General features: G+C 46.5%; 1 protein-coding gene across 1 annotated transcript; it reads left to right on the forward strand.

Annotated features, from left to right (window-relative positions):
- The first annotated feature begins 8,056 nt into the window (after window positions 1-8,056).
- On the forward strand, window positions 8,057-8,368 carry LOC149350552 (histone H4-like). Its single transcript, XM_089575547.1, has one exon. It carries the CDS (start codon window positions 8,057-8,059, stop codon window positions 8,366-8,368), a length of 312 nt encoding a protein of 103 aa, XP_089431673.1.
- Window positions 8,369-21,380: the final 13,012 nt, after the last annotated feature.

Below are 21,380 nucleotides of genomic sequence, written 5' to 3' on the forward strand. Positions count from 1 at the left end.
ACCTTTTTAGACTTTTCCGCTAAGCACTTTGTGGCCATCGCAATATTTCTCGCTGGACCGGTTTGGGCACCTGGCGCTAGTCTGATGGAGCAGTAGCGCGAGCTCTGTGAACCGGTTTGCAATGGTCCAGAAAAGAGGTGTGGCAACGACGTCCACCAAGCGTCTCCTCGGTCTGGGGATGACCAACACCTTTGGGGAGTTACGAGAAGCTCATCTTAACAATCAATACTTGCGCCTAAGCAAAACACCTGCGGGGAGCCGCCTTCTGACCCGCTTACACATATCCTACGCAACACATACAGAAGAACGGGTCCGCATCCCTGAAGCCTGGCGCTTTGCACTCCAGGTGCGACCCCTTCCGAAGAACATGACTGCAGACACCCATGATGGTCGCCGTCTCGCGCGGGCGGAGGCTATTTCTCAACAATATGGCCATAAGCCAGGTGTCTTCTATGTGGATGCGGCCGGCCCACACCATGGGGGTTGGTACACGGCGGCCGTCATCCACCAAAACACTACAGTTCAGGGCCTTACTTTCCGTGCCCCAAACATTACATTTGCGGAAGAGATCGCCATTGCACTGGCCGCCGCAGATCCAGAGTCCCGAGTCATTATTACGGACTCCAGGGGCGCCTGCCGCAATATTGAGCAAGGGTATATTCCAGACCGTGCTTTCAAAATTCTCCACGCATGCGAATACACAGGGTTTCCGACCCATCGTACCATCGTGTGGGCTCCGGCTCATGCGGGTCTTGAGGGGAACGAGGCAGCAGACGCTGCCGCCCGCGCGCTTACTCACCGGGCGTCGCCTCATCCGCAGCCTGATCCGGAATTCAATTTCAATCCGGCCATCACCTTTAAAGAGATCACCTCTCTTTATCAAAATTTTCATGGTCTCTATCCCCCTCCTTGTAAAGGCCTCACCAGGGTGGAGGAGCGCTGGCTTCTCCGCCTCTATACCAATACTGTACTGTGCCCGGCAGTACTTAAGCACTTCAATTCTTCTTTCTCGGGCGCGTGCCCACACTGTGAGGAGGAGTTTTCGGACACCTACCACATGGTGTGGACATGCCCTTCCAATCCTGCCTACCCACCCCACCTCCACCCCACTCGAGAGGACTGGGAAGCTGCCCTGCGCGGCTGCTCCGAACTCCATGCCCAACAGGCATTGGTAGCTAGAGCCCGGGCCGCTGCGGAAGCTACAGGGATCCCGGACTAGGGATCCCTCCTAGTGTTTGTAAGGGGCGGGCCCTTCCGGCTCGCCCCATCGACCTCTCACTGTAAATAGAAATAAAAGTTTTCCTCCTCCTCCTCCTCCTTACTCACAGACCAAAACTATTTCCGCCACTTATAGGCCTGCGATGGCATAATGTCAATAGAACTACGGTCGCACCCAGATATATCGAATTCAAGGGAGATCGCAAAATAGTTCGATATATCAAAAATTCGATATATAAAAATGGAAATAGATAAGCTTATCTGCAACCTAGAAGCAAGGATACATTGCACACCCGCTAGTGACGCGCTTCTTGCAGCGACTTGCGCACCCCTATAGGTCTAGCAACGCAACCTGCTTCGCATCGAAGCCGCAGCGGACGGTGTTTTGGAAATTAGCCACTGCCGGCCATATGATCTATAATCTTGGTACCAGTACATAATATCACTCAAGTTAATGTACAGCTGGTTTCCGCAAAGCCCTTCGGCAGCGAAACGAGCGGTGCGCACCAAAAAAAAGACCAGCCGCTATAGCTTTAGTTAGTTAGGTAGGCTTCACCGCATAACAGCGATGTGGCGTGGAAAATTAGTGCAAGAGACCAGAGGTTTCCGTCCCTAAAGAACGCCCCACGCTCACCTCGTCACGCGGTTTCAAAGCGAAAGCGCTGCCAGCAGGAGCCCAAGGCCGCGCAGCCGACCCATCTCCGCGCTCAAAAAATTATCGAAGAGGGCCGTTAGGAGAAGCGCCACTCGCAGGGACGCGGTGAGCCGCTCGATATATCGAATGTTCCGCTGAACGCAAGCTCGATAAATTTGAACAATAATGCAAAACTTTCGCATGTGGTTTTCAAGGGGATGTTCTGAACGCTTGTTAGAAATAATAATTCTATATATCCGGGCTTGACTGCACGCTCAAAGTTCACTTTATTTTCTAGAAAGCACATGCGAGCTTTTCTCCCGCCGCCTCCGCGGGAGAAAAGTGCGGCTCCACTGCTGGTCACTGCTGGCTTCTGTTTGGCCAGGCGGGTAATTCAAGTCAACCCTAAGGCTACTACTAGTGCCACACGCTCACAAGAAATGACCGTAAATGCTTAAGGCCTCAAGTGTGTTAATGCTATTACTTTCGGAGTTGATGCTACACGTCCAGAAAGCGCCCTTCGCATCGAAAATGTGCTAGAGGTACCTCATCTAACTGAATATTTCTCTCGCTAGAGGTACCTCATCGAACTGAAAGTTATAAATAAAGCATTTGCTACTGGATAAGAAGTTGTCCCTAAAAAAGTTGCATGCTTTTCTGCGTGTCGAAGCGGGACGAGAGTACGCATTGCTTGGGCGAATAAGTTGTGACGAACTCCGTATATAGCATACGGAGATTAATGCCGTCAAATTTGAATGTGTGGCACTGCACGAATGAGATTAAAACGTAAGGCAGTAACCACTTAATGACATTAAATTTTCCCGTTTAAGACGGGTATAAGTTGTCCAATAAGAGCACCCGTACAACCTTGCACCCAACGAAGCCGCAACACTCTCGCTCCTCTGCATCAGTGTATATGTACTACATAATAGGTGTTGGGAGCTCGGTGCATACTTTTCGAACAAAAAGACCATTAAGGGTTTGGAGAGGGTTTCTTCAGTGGTGTTATTCTCTCAAGGGTGAAATTAGTTTTACTGTTTAACAATATGGAAGCGTTTTTAAGCGCCCTTCTGTGAGGTTTCTGATACCAGCGACAAGATATGAGAGCTCTGAGAACAAGGAACTTTGTCGGCCGCTGAAACGAAGCGCACCTAGAGTTCTCATCGAATTGAGACGAGGCGACATGCCTCAGATTGCTTGAGCGTTAACTGCGTTTTTCAGCAGCCTAATTTCCGTCTAGAATCATTTCTTCATGGTCAGTGTCACGCTGGTCTCTGTTTCCCATTTTTTAGCAAGGCCTTCAATTTCAAAACGCAAGAATGGGCCCGCTCAGTAGGAAGGCTATCACAAGAAGTTAAGCACAGCGAAGCAGAAAAAGAGAAACGCGGGCGGTCCTAGCGACTCGCGAAGTGTTCCACAAATGATGACCTCGTCTTTTGACATCTTCAGGCGGTTGAAGCTTCAGACGGTAGCTGTTCCCAAGCGATTGAGTAACGCTATCACCTTCACGCCGCCTGAAGCTTGTATGGACGATTAGTGCCTATAGTTTACATGGTACGGCTCCTGCCTGAATATTTCTCTCGCAAACATTCCTTTCCTTTGTACGCGTCCACCGTGGCCGCACAGTTCTGGGAAGGCAACAATCCTACTTCTACAGAAACGCTTTACGCAGAGGTAGAGAGCTTAAATAAACACCAAGTGGTCTTGAATGAAAAAGCGCTCAGCATAAGCGACTAATAGAGGGGCACAATTAAAGAGCGAACACCGACTGAAGAAAATTTCGTGCGTACTAAGCGCCTAAACTGTCTCTGTCACGACATGCGCGTACGCGTTGTGATGATGACTTGTTTGTTCTAGGTTGGGTAGTGTAAAGATTTCATTCCGTGACGACCCCTCATACTGCGCGGGTCCACACGGGACGGAGAGGCAGAGACACCGCTATACTCAGCTGGAACAAAACAGATATATTCAAGAATTACATGTTATCGAGTACATGATACAGAAGCCGGGGTGTCCAAGCTTATATGCCGCTGCTTTGGAACGGAGGAACGGAGGAGCTGCGGAGTTGACTTTGTTCGTTCGCTGAGGCCCAGCTTCTCTCCGACGGTTTGCCCTTGGGGCGCTGGAGTACCGACTGCCAGTGATGTCCTCTCGGGCCTTGCTCGTCACCCCGCTGACCAACTCTCCTCGTTTTTTCTCCCGTCCATCCGGGCGATCCTTCTTTCCAGGCTGGGGCGTCTCCCTCGTCCTCCTCTTAGCGCCGGCGCCTGCGGCACTCCCCGTATTCCCCGGACTTCCCAGCGGTTTGGGTCTTTCCTCCGACCGGCGCCCCTGTCACTCTTGCGGGGTGTGCTTGACCAGTTGAATTCTTGCCGGCGTGCGAATAAAGCTGACAGCCAAGCTGTCGGCCTTCGGACCGCTAATGAGCCTTGGCCCCCGACATACGACGATTCTTGCCGCTATGCAGTCTCTTGCTCAAGCGCCTCCGGAGTCTCACAAAGGGAAGATGCAGCCGGAGATAGCGGCACTCCGTAGACGCGTAGCGCACTGTCACGATTCCATACGTTTTCTCAGCTCGTCACGAGGTCAAGCAAATTCTTGGCTATAGCTGGGACCGATCACTGGGATCGGCTGAAGAGTAGAATAGAATGAGAGGAAATAACTGCACTGGCATGCCTTAGCCCAAAGGGCGAGTAAACTTCCGGCGAGCCAGGCAATTTCTTCAACAAAACAGTGTACGGAAAAGTAGAAACCAGCTCTTCTGAATTATAATCTCTGGGCAAAACTTTCGAAGACGTTTGTGACTAAAATCAGTGGGCACGGATCTATGTAAAAGGGTACAGCTTTATAAATTCAGAGTCAAGCATAGGCGAACATATCCCCCCCCCCCCCCCCCCATCTCACCTTTCCCTGAACAAGATATTTCCTGTTGAAGATACACGCTAATCCACCTCCCTTTTTTTTCTGCGAATAAATGTATTGTGCGTACATGAGCCTCGCGCTTCGTACGGCCTCTGTTCTTCATGGGGTGGGACCACGGGAGGCTGCGGGAAGCAGGGACGGCACCAGGATCTTCGTACCGGGGTGGCGAGGAGGGGGGGGGGGGGGGGCAATGTCGAGTCTATTGCCGGTACAGGTAAGCGTAATGCCTCTGTGGGAAGGCTGTTCATATGTCCATGAAAGTAAAATAAATAAAATGCACAAGATGAAGAGGCGATAGCCAGGAGACCTCACACGGGTTGCATTATCAAAAATTGTAATCCTCGTCAAGCCTGAAGGAATAGCTTGGCAAATTTTTGGTATGGCCTGACAAATTTTGGGGTGGCGGCTCCCACACCTCGCCTTCGCTTGGTGCCACTTCGGAAGGGTTCGCAAGCATTTGGCGGTTTGCACACAGAGAGCATGCGCCCAGGATGCTGGCCACAAAGGCGCTGCCAGAAAACACCGGCCACCCTGTGCGCACACATTTCATGGACCAAAATTGGCAACGTTTACTTCATGCTGCGTAATGCGGTAACATCGATTGGAGTTATCAGGATCGCCTGTCAGCGCTGGTGACGCTTCATACTTGAACTGCTTCTCGGTACAGCATTGTCAGTGGTGTAGTGCACCAGAATACAGCTAGTACGCGATAACTAGCAGGATGGCTAACTTATATTGAATAGTTAACTTTCTACTATTACTATTAGATTCTTACTTATTGAGATACTTGTAGCCCACCGTTTTTAGAACTGCAACTATCAAACCAGTAGCAACTAGCGAAAGCCTATGGCAGCGTCCTGCAAAGCTCAGTACTAAACAGTTTGCAAGCCACGAGCGTACAGGCTCATCTACGATTCACTCATTCGTTCATCCGTGATCGTTCGATTCGAGTGAGATTAGGGACCACTTCAAGCACGCAAAGGGCTGTATCGCGAGGTGTGCCTCAGGGAAGTGTTCTTTCCCCCACGCTCTTCAACAATGCAATGACTGGTCTTCCCGAGACGTTGAAGAAAAATCACAAGCAGGTCCGTATGTCCAATACGCAGACACAAAGTGAACAAGGGAGGGGGAAGCCTCAGGGAGCTTGCCAATGTTTCCAGAAGAGGACTTAATTGTCTTCGCCTGGGTAAAGCATTCATCATTGGTGGTGTTTAGGGCCTTCACTACCAGGAGGCCCTCATCACCAGCTGCATGACTGATCACCTTCCTTATCACATGCTCACCAAAACGCAACAAGACAAGGCTATGTTCTTATTAGAAAGGCGACCACTTCAGCGCTATGCCCACCACAATCCGTTAGCACAAATCACTTAATCGCAACGGGCAACGCCTCCTAAGGCATCTTTACCTGGCGCCCACCACCTGCTCACCTGCCCCCAGCTATCAAATCATCCCACTTGACATCCAGGGCCAACTGAGCATCAAACCTCTACTCAGAAATATGAACCCTGAGCTACACAGGGGCAGACGCCAGGCCCGAACTGGAGGAAAAATTTCGGTGGAGGCAAAATGCTAGAGGCCCGTGTACTTTGCGCCGTCAGTGCCCGTTAAAGAACCTCAGGTGGTCGAAATTTCCGGAGCCCTCCACTACGGCGTCCCTCATAGCCTGAGTCGCTTTGGGACATTAAACCCCACGAAACCTAACCTAAATGACACTACTAAACATTCATTCGGCCGTACTTGTCGACGCCATTGGCATTGCAGCGAGCTACTGCGTGTGGCATACCTGTATGTAGTGACATCATTTGGCCTTGTTGGCTTGAGTACACTGATTTAAAGGGAAAGTCGAGTTTTGTTTTTGTTTTTTTGACGACAGACCATTTTACTGAAACTTTTACTGCAGGTTCTCCTCACTCTTCTGCTTTTTTGCGCCAAATTTCAAAGCTGGGCGGCGTTTTGTTTCAGCGCAAATGATTTTTAAAACTTCTCGATTCGTAAAACCTTCCGTTTGTGATGTCGCAAACTACCCGCCCATTGATATTCGCTCCACTTGTGCTGAACAAGAAATTCCAGGCTTGATTTTGGTCATGTAAAAGAAATAATGATAGGAAGTATCCCTTAGAGTTGTCAGTTCAGCCAGTTCAGCACGCACAAAAGCTTTCTTGATGCTCCCTGTGGCATCATCATTGGCCATTCGTGACGTCATCATTGCTCCAAACCTAGCCTGTTCCATTTTTTTTCAGTTTTATAATTGTACTGCCCATTATTTTCAAAACACATTTATAGCAGATAGGAGAGGGAGGCCTGACTCGGGAATATAATCCGATCATCAACCCGAAATCTCCAAAAATCTTCCGGAGTTTCACTTCACTCCCATGCATTTACCTGACCCAGCAAGACAGGGTTGAACCAAGCGGCCAGAATAACACTTGAAACTCGCCCATCAGGAGTTTTTCACCGTGGCGTAAAAATGGCGTCACCAGTTGTGTTTAGAGAGTGGGCAGTCCAAATGATCTCGTCTTGGCCCTCGCCCCTTTTCCCGTAAACAAAAGCGTAGGGTTCAGTAATGGATCGTAAAATTCTTCGAATATCTCGAATATTCGCTGGAGATACAATTACGACAGGTTTAGCCATGGGAATCCACGAGCGGCTTGAAAGAGAATCTGAAAGAGTTCTCAGGAAGTTTTAAGCACTAGCATGTAAATGAGGGGCATTTTCGCGGCTGGATACAGATTTGGCTAAATATAGTTATCACGGCTTGTACAAGGCGCAAACCCTACTAAAACGCGGAAAATTTAATAAATGAACAGAATGCGCAATAGATGCCAGTGCCGAAAGCCTTTTCCTAAGGGTTGAGACGCGGCATTTACAATTATAGTTTCGTCATTTATGCATTAAATGCTAGCAAATTTGGCACAGATGAGTAAATATTCATGCGGATTTCTTAACTGCATGCAGGTTGTGGCTTCCGAGATGTTATTGATGAAAACAAGAGAGTCTGCTTGCCGTAATTTGTGCTAACTTTTGGAAGCACCAAATTTTCATTTCGCGAAAATCTAGTGAGATTACTGTCTCTGTGAGGCAAGATGAGGGAAGTGCAGTAATTATAACGCCTTCATTACGAGCACTGAAGATGAGCGAAGCAAATCTTTTCTGAAGTAGACCCAATAAAAGAAGAAGTTGAAGATTCCGGTACAAGGGAGCTTGTGCTTGCTGCTGGAGCTCTCATCGAGCGCTACGACACTGCTGTTTCGTTTTGAGTGAGTTTCGCTTGTGGTCACTATGTCTGGCCGTGGAAAGGGCGGAAAGGGACTCGGAAAAGGAGGTGCCAAGCGTCACCGCAAGGTTCTTCGTGACAACATCCAGGGAATCACGAAGCTAGCCATTCGCCGTCTCGCTCGTCGTGGTGGCGTGAAGCGTATCTCCGGTCTGATCTACGAAGAAACGAGAGGTGTGCTCAAGGTATTCCTTGAAAACGTCATTCGTGAGGCCGTCACCTACACCGAGTACGCCAAGAGAAAAACTGTGACTGCCATGGACGTTGTCTACGCTCTGAAGCGACAGGGCAGGACCCTCTACGGTTTCGGCGGTTAAGGACTCTTATTTACCGACCATCTTCACTGCAGCGGACAGCATTTCCGGTTTGGACTATTATTTTCTGTACAGTCTCTCAGTACTTTCCATCCGTAAACCCCACTTTTTAACCCACTTCACCACCGCCGCATCGCAGCCCAAGTTCTGGATTTTTCAAGATGGCCGACGTCAAAACAAAAGGCTTCGGGCTGAAGCACCTGATAGGAGTGCCACTTTTCGTGCTCTTGTGTTCATGAGTGAATAAATGTTCTCATCATCAAAAAAAAAAGGGCCACAAATTGGGCTTATGCCGCACGAGGCGGACTTATGGTTGCTTGGCGGGGGAACTTATCACTCATCCGTCAAGGCAACTGTTTGATTTTGTGAATGACGGATGCTTGAGGTATAGGTAGCATACGTATTTCCCCACGAAGATATGCAGTAAGCTACGTAAATGGTAAATAAAGTGCACGAAGAATATGTTGCTGAGAGTATTGTCCCGAGAAGAGCTCGGATATCGAAATAGACTTTTTTTCATAATGATTCAGTGCGTATGTTAAATTTCAGATGTTCGTCTAGTACGATGGCTAGCAATCTCGTACAGTTAGAAAGCGGGATGATGTGGTTATCCAAAAGAAAACGGCGCAACCATAATAGGTTGTCAATGATTGGATTGAAAAACATGAAATTTGCTTTATTTTAGGATTGATTTCAATCTGGTCTAATATGGAACCCTGTGGTACAGCTTGGTTGATCACCACAGACTGAGAAAAAATGTCGGCAAACTTGACAATTTGAATTCGGTTACCAAGGTAACTGCGTATAAAGTAAAGTAGGGCCGCAGATTCCTAGAGATTACAGCATAGATAAAAGAATGGGATGGTTACTGGTATCAAAAACGTTTGTAAAATCTACAAAATTAGTGCCTGCCCAGAGCCCTTGATCAATAGAGTATTGATAAAATCAGTTAATTCTATTAGCGCAAGCTCTGTAGAATAGCTAGGACGCAGTCCAAACTGGCGGGGAGTTCGGAAATTAAATTTAATGACATACTTCATCAAGCGCTTAACGATAAGTTTTTTTTCTATAAGTTTGCTAAAGAAAGGAAAAAACGGTTACTGGTCATATATGACGGGAGCCAACAGTCACCGAAACCAACGGGCATAGGCCGTGGTGTTCATCAATGGGAGATTTTGGGTAATTATTTTAAAGATAATTGATTAGAAAGCAGAAGAAAAATTATGGTCGATTTGCGTAGTTAGGCCAAATGCGGATTTGGTGCGCAAGTTCTGTTTTCCCTTCGGTTCCGGCGTTCGGATCAATTGTTCACGGATGGCAGTTGTTGGGATAGCGATAATGGGTTAACGTCCATATAGGCGGCATTGGTCATTCTCTTCATTCATGGATACCTGGGAGTCTTCCTAACCCTCCTGGCGCAGTGGTGCAGCGGTCAAGCGATGCGCCACTGCTCTTCCATGGCAGGTGCTGCCATCGGTGGGACTTGGGTTGTGACCCAGGTTGCTCTTCCCGAGCAGCCTCTCACGATTAATTGAGCTGCCGCCTTTCATGGTGGGCAGGTTTCTAGGTTTATATATATAAACCTGGGCAGGTGAGCAGCCTGCCACAGAACAGGATTCAGACAGACAGACAAACACACGACGGCTAAATGCGGGGAATGGCCACTATAAGTTGCTAGAGCACTAAACAACCACATGCCACCTTTGGGATTCAAACTCACGACCTCTGAATTTCGCGTCCGGTCCTATGCCAACTGAGGTACGGCGACGGCTGTCCAGTCTTTTGCTTTCGATGGTATTTATGTGCAATGTAGCAGAACCTTGAGAGTGTTAGCCATATCACTGTGATCACCTTTATTAAAAACCGGAACTACCTTGCCTCCTTTCAAAGCTGTGGAAAAAAAAAAAGCTGTTTTAAGCATTTTGCTAATATGGCTAGCGAGCACACTAGGTAGCTGTCGGGCAACAAGTTTAATCTTCGATGGATGGATCTGATCTAAGCTTGATCCAATATTCTTTAGGCAGGAGATCGTAGCGATGCTTTTTTGGGGTGATGCAGGGTTGAGATCGAATGAATGGGGCAGCGTGCCGTATTAGAAGAAACTGCGGCTTGCATTGGACGAACAAATGAAAAAAAAAAATACGCATATTAACGTGTTGGCTACATCCAAGAGATCACTTAGCGTTTTGTTACCGTCACTAAACTGGACAGGAGTGGGTTACTAGCGGTCTATGTTAAAAAAAAAGATGAGATGAGCTGCCAATTTTTAGCATTATTTCTACTCTTAACAATTTCTTTTTGGTAGTAATCACGCTTGGCTTGCTTAAGTATGGCAGTTTTGCGAATATGCTCGAAAACGATTTTTAGGTGCAAGGTTGAATGGGTGTCGTTTTACTTTTTTATAAAGATTATCTTTTTTTAAGAATAGGCCTCAGCAGTCCGTTAGTTACCCATGGCTTTCTGAGGACAGAATGGCAGCGCAGCACTGAAGATAATTATGTGCAAGTATTGATGCTTTCAGTTTTTGTAGCGCATAAGTTAATAAAAGCAGTCTTAACACAGGGTTATTTCGTTATAGTAGTCCAATGCAGATGAGATATAGTGTGAACAAAGTGGTCCGAATGAAATGAATACGAGGTGGACAAGCGGGCAGTCTCGAGTAGTAGAACTGGGTAATGGTCAGTTATGTTGAATTGAACGATTCCTGCAGTCTGAGGTTACAGAAGATTAGATTACACATTATCGGTAAGTGTGTGCGGTCCAACAGCTACGTTGAGATTGACTGCATGTACTATCGCGCTCAATATGAGTTGCAACGCGCGGTCATCGACCGGTGCTCGTTCCGTGGTGTGCCTCCTCCAAACAGTCGCTCGGAATTCTGGGAGAAACTGCTGTTCCACGAAACAACAGCACCCCCGCTCAGGAAAAAGTTTCTCCCAGAATTCCAAGCGACTGTTTGGAGGAGGCACACCACGGAACGAGCCCCGGTCGATGACCGCGCGTTGCAACTCATATTGAGCGCGATAGTACGTTCGACCAGGAAATCTTTAATACTATATCTGTACGCCATTTCACCGCAGTTCGTGTTCTGCAGGTTGTTTAGTGGCATTGTGCTTGACATTGTCAAATGCCCGCTTGAGATCTAATGCTAATATAGCTCTATTTTGATTGCTGCTCGGCATATTTATTATTTTCGCTTTTGTAGGATGATGTAGGATGATGTGGTGGGTTGATAAGTTTGTTCTGAAGTCAAACATGGTGTTTGGTGTTCTGCCTTATTCTTCCGTGTTTCCCTGAGCACGATGTGACTGAGATCAATCTTAGTTCGGTAAGTGGCTACTTATTTCCCCGGCTTTAGTATGCACTGTACCTCTGCCGTCTTACAGGCCTGGGGCATTTTTCCTTCGACCCATCAGTTTTTGAATCCTGTTAGGCCTTTAGTGAGTTTTCATCGAGGTTGGCCAGCATCTTGACCATGACTCCATTCCCGCCCGGACTCACATTCCTTCTCATTACCCGCTCGGCTGTTGTCTCCCTGGTCGTTATGTCTCTGTCAATTTCTGGATTCTGCTCTCCTCCGTACTCTGACTGCGCCGTGTTTTTTTCACCGATCTGGATCCATTTGTGCTTAATGTCCTCTGTTAGTTACTTTTCGCTGCCCTTGTATCCGTGTAGGGCTCTAGTCAGATTCGTCCTCCCCTACCCCTGATCCCTCTTGCTTTTGTTTGGGTCGATTAGACACCTTAGGAGGCTACATGTTTGTGTTAAATTTAATTTGCCTGTTAGGTAGTCGCATAGTCGATGCCAGCGGTCCTTTGTTAGGCCCTGTGCGTATTTTTCTGCTCTTTGGTGAGTTCCGCTATTCGTTTCTTTAGCTTCTTGTTGAGCTGCTGCTCCTTCCACCTTTTCGTAAGGCTCCTTCCAGCCTCCCATAGCTATAGCAAGTGCGAGTCGATTGCTGGGGATTCGTCAGTTTTCATGCATTTTGTATGCTGCCCGATTTCGCCCAGGAGTCTTAATACGATAGCATTAGGAGGGCCATAAAGGCGAAAACTGTCGGGCGGCGTCGGCGCCTGCGTCTGTGTGAAATGTGCACCTGACAGATGGTGGTTAGGGGGATTTGCCTCTCTCCACCTGCCGCCTGTCAACCGTCTCCCGGACCTCTTGTCCCGTTGACCACAACTCTCTCAACGGTTCATCTGGGTATTCAGAACTGCCAAACTGCTCAGTGAAGCGAACAACTTCATCCACGCTAGGCTTGTCTGCGCAGAAAAACGTTAGATCATCCGCATAAACTAGTACTTGAGCTCATATTATCTAGGATACGGGAGCCTCGAATGGCACTACTCTGCAGAGTGCCCATGCATATAAGTGCAAACAGAAGTGGTAATAACGGACACCCCTGTTTGACAGAGGAAAAGATGGACACAGGTTATGAAAGACAACTATTGACAATCAAGCGGATGGAGCAGTTATTGTAGCACAGACGTATTCTTTTGTTTAGAGAACTGAGCAGCATTAACGTATTCTAAAAGTGAGTTAATAGTTTGACGAACACGATCAGAGGCCTTCGAAAGGTCTTTTTTAACGTTGCCAGTACTTCCTTAGAGTTACTGCAAAACCGCAAATCTGTCCGGACAATATGTGGGTTAGTTTGAATGGAGCGGCCTCACACGTCTGGTGAGGTCCAGTGACAGTCGACATTGCAAACTGTAGCCGATTCCCTGAGACTTTTGCAGAAATCTTAGTCTGCATTAGATATCGTAATGGGCCTATGGCTCGGTACATATTCCAATTTTTCTTTATCTTGCTTTTCGGTATTAATACGGATACGGTTCATTTTAATTTTTCTTAAAACATGGGGAAGTGAAAGAAAAAGCTGTTGAACGGCATCTTGGCTAGCTTCCACCTCCATTGTTTACATAGGCAACAGCAGAGTATACAATAAACATTTGTATACAAATCATCATACGAAAAAAAAAACTCGTTTTGGTGGATATTTTATACATCACTAATATTACAAAGATGAAGGACAACTTTCATGAAATGTACAAGCACAATATAAAGTATAAATAGCCACATTTCAAATGACTTTCAAAATTCGAAACAACAGCAGTGACAAAAACAGAGGAACTAACGAGTATTTTCAATATACAGATCATACCTAAAAAAAAAAAACATGCATACAAGGTAGTGCGTAAACCATACATCTGTAATATTTGCAAAAAGGAATAACTTTTTCTCAGCGATATTTATGAACCACTAAAGGAATAAATATCCGAACTGTTGTGTTCGAAATACTCATCAGGTCAACATCTTTTTTGCAAAAGTAATGTAATATACTTGGTACTGTGTGTCGTACGTAGCACTTGTTCACCATAATTAGTGCGGCTACGCCGTACTTACCAGTACGTAGGATGTTTAGTTGCATAATAATGGATACTTGTTTGCAAGCTTGCCACATTAGTTATGAGATTAATGCCTTTTCTCTTTTCACCCCTCAACTTTTTACAAAAGCAGTAGTTATACAAGTTCTTTATGTTAATCAGACTAAACCTCCTTAGCAAGCTGTCTGCTGAGCACTCATGTGGAGAATTTGTAATAACCCTGATTACCTTATTTTGCATTACTAAATTATTTTTGTCACCTTGTTTCTGGAGAACATCTTTGTGCATTGAAGCTGTGCTGGAAACACTCCATTGATAGACAAAGATTGAAAACATGGGCAAGGGGGACAGCAGTAATGACAGCAATAAATTTAATCGGGCGGACTTGAATGGCAACGTTACCACTGGAGCTAGTATTTCTTAATTGCATGATCCTAGAGAAAACTTCCGTTTCCGAAACTGGATTCATATAAATTGCCTCAGGACAATTGACAGTCCAGTATCGGGTGCAGACTCCTGATGGTGCAGGAAACTTCAAGTTTACCAGGTGTTCGCTGAAAACACCAACAAGATCGTTTCTCGAAATGGTTGTGTCATTCATAACTATTTCACCAATTCCTTTTCACACCGGTACGTTTTCAAATATTGAGCTTAGTTTTTTCCATGTCACGACCGCGTCATTGGACGATCCTAAAAAAAGATTACTGAAATGGCTACCTATGACAAAGTTAAGTTCCGTATTTAATTTATTACGATACTTCTTAAATGATTTAAGCAGTTCAGGAACCCGCTGCTTAAGAAATTCCTGGTACATTGCATACTTTGTTCTTATTTTACAATGCAAATCACGGGTAATTCATGGTTTTCTGATCTTTTTGGATTGGGAAAAATTCCGAAATGCAAAGCTTGATTCGCAACAGGTTAAAAAAGTCATAAAACATTTGTTTGCCTTACTTGATGAAATCACGTTCTCCCAAGGTAGAGCTGAGATTTTCTGGCGAAAATTTCCCAAGTTTCTGGCTGAAAGATTTCTCGTAGGAATCGGAAGGTTAGTTTCTTTTTGATGATGTGGAACGACTGCATACACAGATCACTAAGATGGCAAGGTATGACTCCAGGCGCAAAATTTTTGATAGAGGAGCTGAGGAGAAAATCTATTAGTGTTGAAGACGTATATATTGGTAATTCTAGATGCAGAAGAACTAACATTTTCGAGGCCTTAGCTCTCATATAACCATATCATTTCTCTTGACTCACGAGTATCGGAAATCATGCCAATGTTGAAGTCCCCGCCATAGATTAGGTTATACTAGTCCAAATACTCATGTTTATTTCTAGCAGATTAAACGTTTGAAATGCGAACCTTTAAGCATTTAAGATACCTTTTACCAAGATGCGATTTTAGTTTGTCAGGTGTAATGTCCATAAAAAGTCGAAACACTTGTACAAACACTTAAGCGAGCGTCGCCAAGTGGTTTTTAGACTTGACAACGATGACTGTGTCGCCTTCTCTCTGTCTGACGAGAACTTTGCCGCCACTCTGCCAAACAAAACGATAGCTCTTGTCGCGTGCCCATTGCTTTGCCTCCCAGAGAAGCGCTCTGGTTTGTTTAGTCAGACTTTTTTTTAATGCACACATTTCCTTCTTCATGTACATCCTTTAGTTTCTGTCGGTTTCTGGACCAGTCCTCACGGACAGCCTGCCGAGCGAAGGGAACAATTATTCCAGGCGTCTTATCAGCCTTACATGGCAACCGGTGAATCGTGATGACATCACCAGTCGTAAGCTCCGGAAGCTCGAGGGAAGCAGCGCAAGCGTTCACTCACTCTGACAAGATCTGTTTTTCGTATGCCGTGAATTTCTAGATTTGGCTTACTGTTATGGCTTGATTTCTTCCTTGATCTCTTCAATCTGTTCACTGCTTTTGACCAACATCAAACTGTTGACCAACATCAAACGAACAGATCAAACTGTTCGATCCGCTTTTTCATATCAGCCAGGCTATTGTTATGTTAGCTAAGCTCGGCGAGCGTTTTGTCAAACTTTTCAGATATCACCTGAACACTTTCTTTCATAGAAATAACAGTAGTTGTGAGCGACTTTACTTTTTCTTAAGTTCTGTCAGGGCAATTCTAACCACTCGACAGGTTGGACAGTGTCACTGTTTTCGATCGGATTCACCCTTTGCTTTGTAAGTTCTTTCTGAGATACCTGAACAAGAACCCAAATGCTATGAGCAAAAGCCCTCATTGCACACCATACAATCATCATCGGGTTCGACAGATTTGCCACACTCAAAGCAGCCTTGCTCACCACCCATTTTTGCAAGCTACAGGGAAGTGCTGCAGCAGCAGAGGGTAACGGGTATATAATAGGTTCAAAAGTTCACAGAAAAGCCTGCAATTGCACGAGCAGTCAGAGATGCGCATTTTCCGTGCCGCTGCAGCTTCCCGTCAACACTGTGACTACACTGCGACTTTTTCGTCAGCGGCAGAACTTAGACTTGGGATGAAAATCTGAAGTAGAACGGTGCTCAAGACTCAAGAGGGACTTAAATTTAAGCCTTGTAAAATTCTTCCGAAAGGATGTGAGGCTCAAGCGTATTTTAAAGTGCCAACTCATCAATGGCATTCTCTAATTCACCTAAAGTTAAAGGGCCACTTACTGTCGAGAACTTATCCTCTGAAAGCGGCCTCACAAGGGAGACGAAGCGTGCCACACACTCGGCATCAGTGGCGTGGGAGGTAACAGTAAACAGACACGCACAGTATTTTTCGAATTCCAAAGTAATTAAATTCGTGCTTGTGACTAAGGCGCTACCACAACAAAGCGTTGTCATTCTCTCGTCAACCGCATGATGGTGCTCAACAAGCAAGGTGAAATAACTACAGGTCATGAGCAGGGTGTTTCACCTATGACTTAATACAATTTTTAGAAATACGCTTTTTGAGTTAGAAGAACGCACGCTTTTTTTTTGGCATAGCATTGTCAGCAATACAGTACATCAGAATACAGCTAAGACGTGCTAATTAGCATCCTGGTTAAGTAATATTGAATAGTTAACTTCTTAACTATCACTGTTAAGTTCCTGAGTTATTGTGAAGCGTGTAGCCCACCATAAATAATATCCATATCAGTTTTTAGAATTTTGAAAACGCGGTTACGCTCGGCGCTGTGGCTCAACAAATTTTGGCTGTTTCGACAAGTTACGTGCACTGGAGAGGTTGCTTTGCCTGCAAGCGTCTCGAAAGCGCATGCATTTTGGCACGTTGTAGGCAAAATTCGTTGGGCCATAGCGCCGAGGGTAACCGCGTTTTTGAAATTCTAAAAAGTGATACGGATATTATTTATGGTGGGCTACACGCCTGGCAATAATTAAGGAGCCTAACGGTAATAGTTAAAAGTTAACAATTCAATATTAGTTAACCATCCTGCTAATTGGCACATCTTAGCTGTATTCTGATGTACTACACTACTGGCAGTCCTATGCCAAAAAAAGCGCTCTTCTAACTTCAAAATTCTATTTTGAAAAATTGTGTAAAGCCATAGGTGAAACACCCCGTATATGAATACGCAGCCCACTACTACGGCGTCCCACCAATACCACTGCGTACGCACATCGTAGGCAACTGTTTTTCAAAAAAAGAAAAAGAATAACAAAGATGCGTTTCGGCGGTACCCTAGCTATAAAAAATCCTTACACGCTTCCGGTATCTCCACAAGCACACGTCCTTCGCAAAGTTCAAACTAGCACTCTCCTTGTCCCACTAATGCTCTGCAGCTTCGGATGGCATGACACAGCTCACTGGCCCAGCTGTTCAGAGATCAGGGCAGACACAGAACCTATGCTGTACTCATGTAACACTGCCATCACCTCTCCTTGTCTTCCTTATCCCCCCCCCCCCCCCCCCCCCCCTTTCCTTCCTAGAGTGCCTGGCTTTACTCGGGCTCGGCAGATAATCAGCGGGCCTTAGCGGAGCAAGCGCTCTTCTTCATAGGGCCGGTGCCGGCTTTAAATAAATTTTTCCTCCTCCAGTTTCTCACCAAAAAAGGGCTCACGTTCGAATCCCGGTAAGGTAAAAAAGTATTCGGGCTTATTTAATTTCATTGTGGAAAGTTTTACAGCGCGCACAGCCGTCCTGGCGGCCGGACGTTTGGACGGACGAAAAAATTGCGGACACGCGAGGCAAAAAATGTGCCCGCTTCATGCATTCAAACCCTGCAAACTGAAATCGCACAGCACCAAGCACATACGAGGCTGCGCGTTCATGTATCGCTACGACTGTACAGTGATCGGCCTCATCAACGCTAGGCTGCGACACGATTTTACGGAGTAAAGCAGCACTACCGGCAATATATGAAAAAAGATGCTAATAATGTTGGAAGCCAGTTAATTGAGTAACAAATCTGCAGGATTAAGTGATCAGGCACTACTAATAAAATTCAGTTACCCGGCCGGGCAACGGCAGTGAGCCTCGGTGATATATACAGCCGTTTTCTGCGTTACGGCCTGCACGATGTAATGGCCACCTTTCACAGATGGCCAACCTCACTAATAGTTGCTATTTAATTGAACATTATGCTTCGTGCGTAGCTCTCATTTCTGAAGCGGCGGCCTTTGTTGAACTGTCGATCGCATCACATGCCGGACAATCGGAGGTACCGAAGAATTCGCTGCTAAGTGGGCACAGCAGACTGCCTCAGGCTCCGTACCCAGTCATCATTAGGCCATAGAAATCCGCCAGGTACTAGGTGCTGCCCAGGACGCGCCATCGTCGACAGAACCAAGGAAAGCAAGGCAAATAAAACGCCTTCCGCCGGTCTCTTCGTCGTGCGCAGTAACACTACCAGTCATGTTCCAGCGTTGTACGCCAGGAGGCAGCAGAAGAAAATGAAAAAGGCGGATTTGTGCGAGACCGAATACGGGCAGCGCTGTATCGTTCCGCGCGAAACTGTTGCATCTGGCACTTCACACCAGCGATTTCTTCTGAGTACAAGCCAGAAGCCACACAATCGAAATCATAAAGGTTATAAAGGGTTTTCAGTGACCGCTTCTTTTCACCTTTCCTAAAATGAAACTTTACCGAACGGATTTCAATGGACATATGCTTCGCACTTCCTACTTAAACATATATCCAAAGCAGCGTGTGAATCTATTCGCCTTGAGAAACAATACTGTAAAGATAAATCTAGGCGTGGCCTAAAATTCTCATCACCAATCAGCATAGCACTGAGCATCCAAAGAGCCAGTCGAGGTTAGAACTCCGGACGGGTGCACTCACCAATAGACAAACTAATCATGCGTCAGAGAAAGGCACTGATTTTACCCATCATGAGGTGCGTCGGGTAAAAAAGACCAAAGAAACGTAGATTAGGTTCAGACGGGCATGCAAATTTCCTCGAATATGTGCATAGGAGCAGGATGTCGGCTTAGATAGCCCAGTGCCAAGTATGCCTGCGTTTTCAGTGATGCCGGACAGCACTACAGAACTTGAATCGCTACTTTTTCTCGGTCAAGAACGATCATTGGGATTACACACACACACGCAGTTCGGAGAGGAATCCGCCAGGACCTAATTGCCTCCGATGTCTTCAAATGTTGCGCGGCCTCCTCTGCCAGCTGCATGGGAATGCCACACGTGTGTGACTGCCTCAAGTCGTCATCCCGGGAATTAAATTGCGACTGCAGTGTGGAGACAGTCGGTAAATACCATGTGTGCGCTACTTTCTGCGCTGGAAACGCCAGCATCGAAGACCGCCATATTCGGAGGCGCTGCAATTCAGTATGGCGTCGCCGGAAAAAAGGTAGTCACCAGGGCACAGGCGACTTCTTTATTATGCCCTAGAATGTCACGGGCAGTTGGGCGCCTGCCTGACACTCAGAAGCGCTTTTTTTTTTTTTTCGTACGAGTACCTATTTTTCCTAGTTGTCATACGTGAGATAAACATGACTGCTCCATCTCCTCTTTCGGTGAACTTGCAACTCTGGCCTGAATAAATTGGCCAAGCAAGCAATGTATTGCTTGTTGCGATTTAGCTTACGAGATGTGCTTGGTTCTAACTGGACCAAGCATATGATGATGCTGGATGAGCACGCCTGTTTATAATCAAAGGTGAAGCGTCGTGTATTCTCCCATTACTAGTAATTCGGTACAAGCGCTTCTAGTTCCGTTGGCTCCCAACACGTGGCGCATGGTTTTCAGCATTAAAAATTAGCGCGTTCACATCATTCATGAAGTAAGAAGGAGAATGGCTGAATGGCTAGCATTGAAGCGCTAAGGCCACTAGTCGTAGCGGCACTGCCTGAGCGCTGTCCCTAATTGCTGGTTATGGTTACTGTCGGCTACATACCACTGATGAGCAACTGACCGTTCTTACCTTTCGTCCGCGTTACGGTTGCCCAGATCCACACATATAATGATTAGTGACTTAGCGTCCACCGCCGCCATTTGGAAAGAGTGCTGCTACCAGCGGTTATCTTGCCTTCGCAATGCATGCCCTGCCCAAGCCCATTTCTTCCTCTTGATTTCAACTAGGATATCATTAACCCGCGTTTGTTCCCTCACCCACTCCACCCTCTTCTCTACCAGTACTCGCAGTAATTACCTGGCGCATACGGCGTTCACCAGCATTTTGTCTCACTGTCGATTCCAACGAGGGAAGGCTAAACATTTAGGGAGTGTCGATTTCCTCGGTAGGATGCCAGAGCGTTCCGCATGGAAGAGCTTCAAGCCTCACTCCGTATAAACTAACTTTATTGGCCTTGGTGATGTGCGCCAGGATAGATGCGCCCGTAATTGCGCATGCGGACGAAATTTGCATCAGAGGTTTCGAGGCCACGCATCTGCGAATGCGTGCCAGACTCCAGCGAGCTATGTCTTCTGCATCCAATTATATGGTTGACACGAGATGCAACTGACAACACCGTGGTGCACCGCAACTGTGTTCACTAGTAAATCCAACAGCCAACAATGACGGAGACGTGATTTTTTTATGTTACGTGCTAGAGGTTTATGGAAAAAGCTAATTTTCATTGCTTGCAGTCAGTCGCTGTCGACGTAGTGCGTCGCGTTAATGAGGGTGAGCTTTACAAGTCAGTTTTTGCTTCCGCACTACCTTCGCACCCCTCCCTCGAAGTCCCGGGTTCAATTCCGCTGCGTCGGCCGCCCTTCGAGGGGAAGCAGAATAGTGTACTCAGAATACAGAGAGAGCGGGGGCTATTCTTTGCGACTTATCTCCGAGTCGCGTCTAGAGTGTGCCCTGTATTCGGTGTGCCATAGTCCTCTTGACGCCGCTTCAAATCATAAGCGATGCTCTAAGGTCACACGGACGTGTATTCAAGATTTCGGTGTGTGCTATAAAGAACCCTGCAGTGATCTAAATTAACCCACAGGCCGTAATTTGGCCTTTTCAGACCCCACATTTTCTTGTCAGCCTATTTGATTATTGAAATGTCGACCACCCCTTTCATCTTTCGCATGTTCGACACACGCGTCGAACAGTGTCCATTGGATTTCCAGCCCACCTGTCCTCTCTGCAGTTCAATGGGAAATATCTTTCACCATGTCTCCTTCATAAAATAACCCCTAATCGAAGATGGTGACGACGATGTCGTGGTCCGAAGAGG

Source organism: Amblyomma mixtum, chromosome 3, assembly GCF_055824585.1.
Source record: "Amblyomma mixtum isolate Tamu chromosome 3, ASM5582458v1, whole genome shotgun sequence".
Taxonomy (NCBI): Eukaryota; Metazoa; Arthropoda; class Arachnida; order Ixodida; family Ixodidae; genus Amblyomma; species Amblyomma mixtum.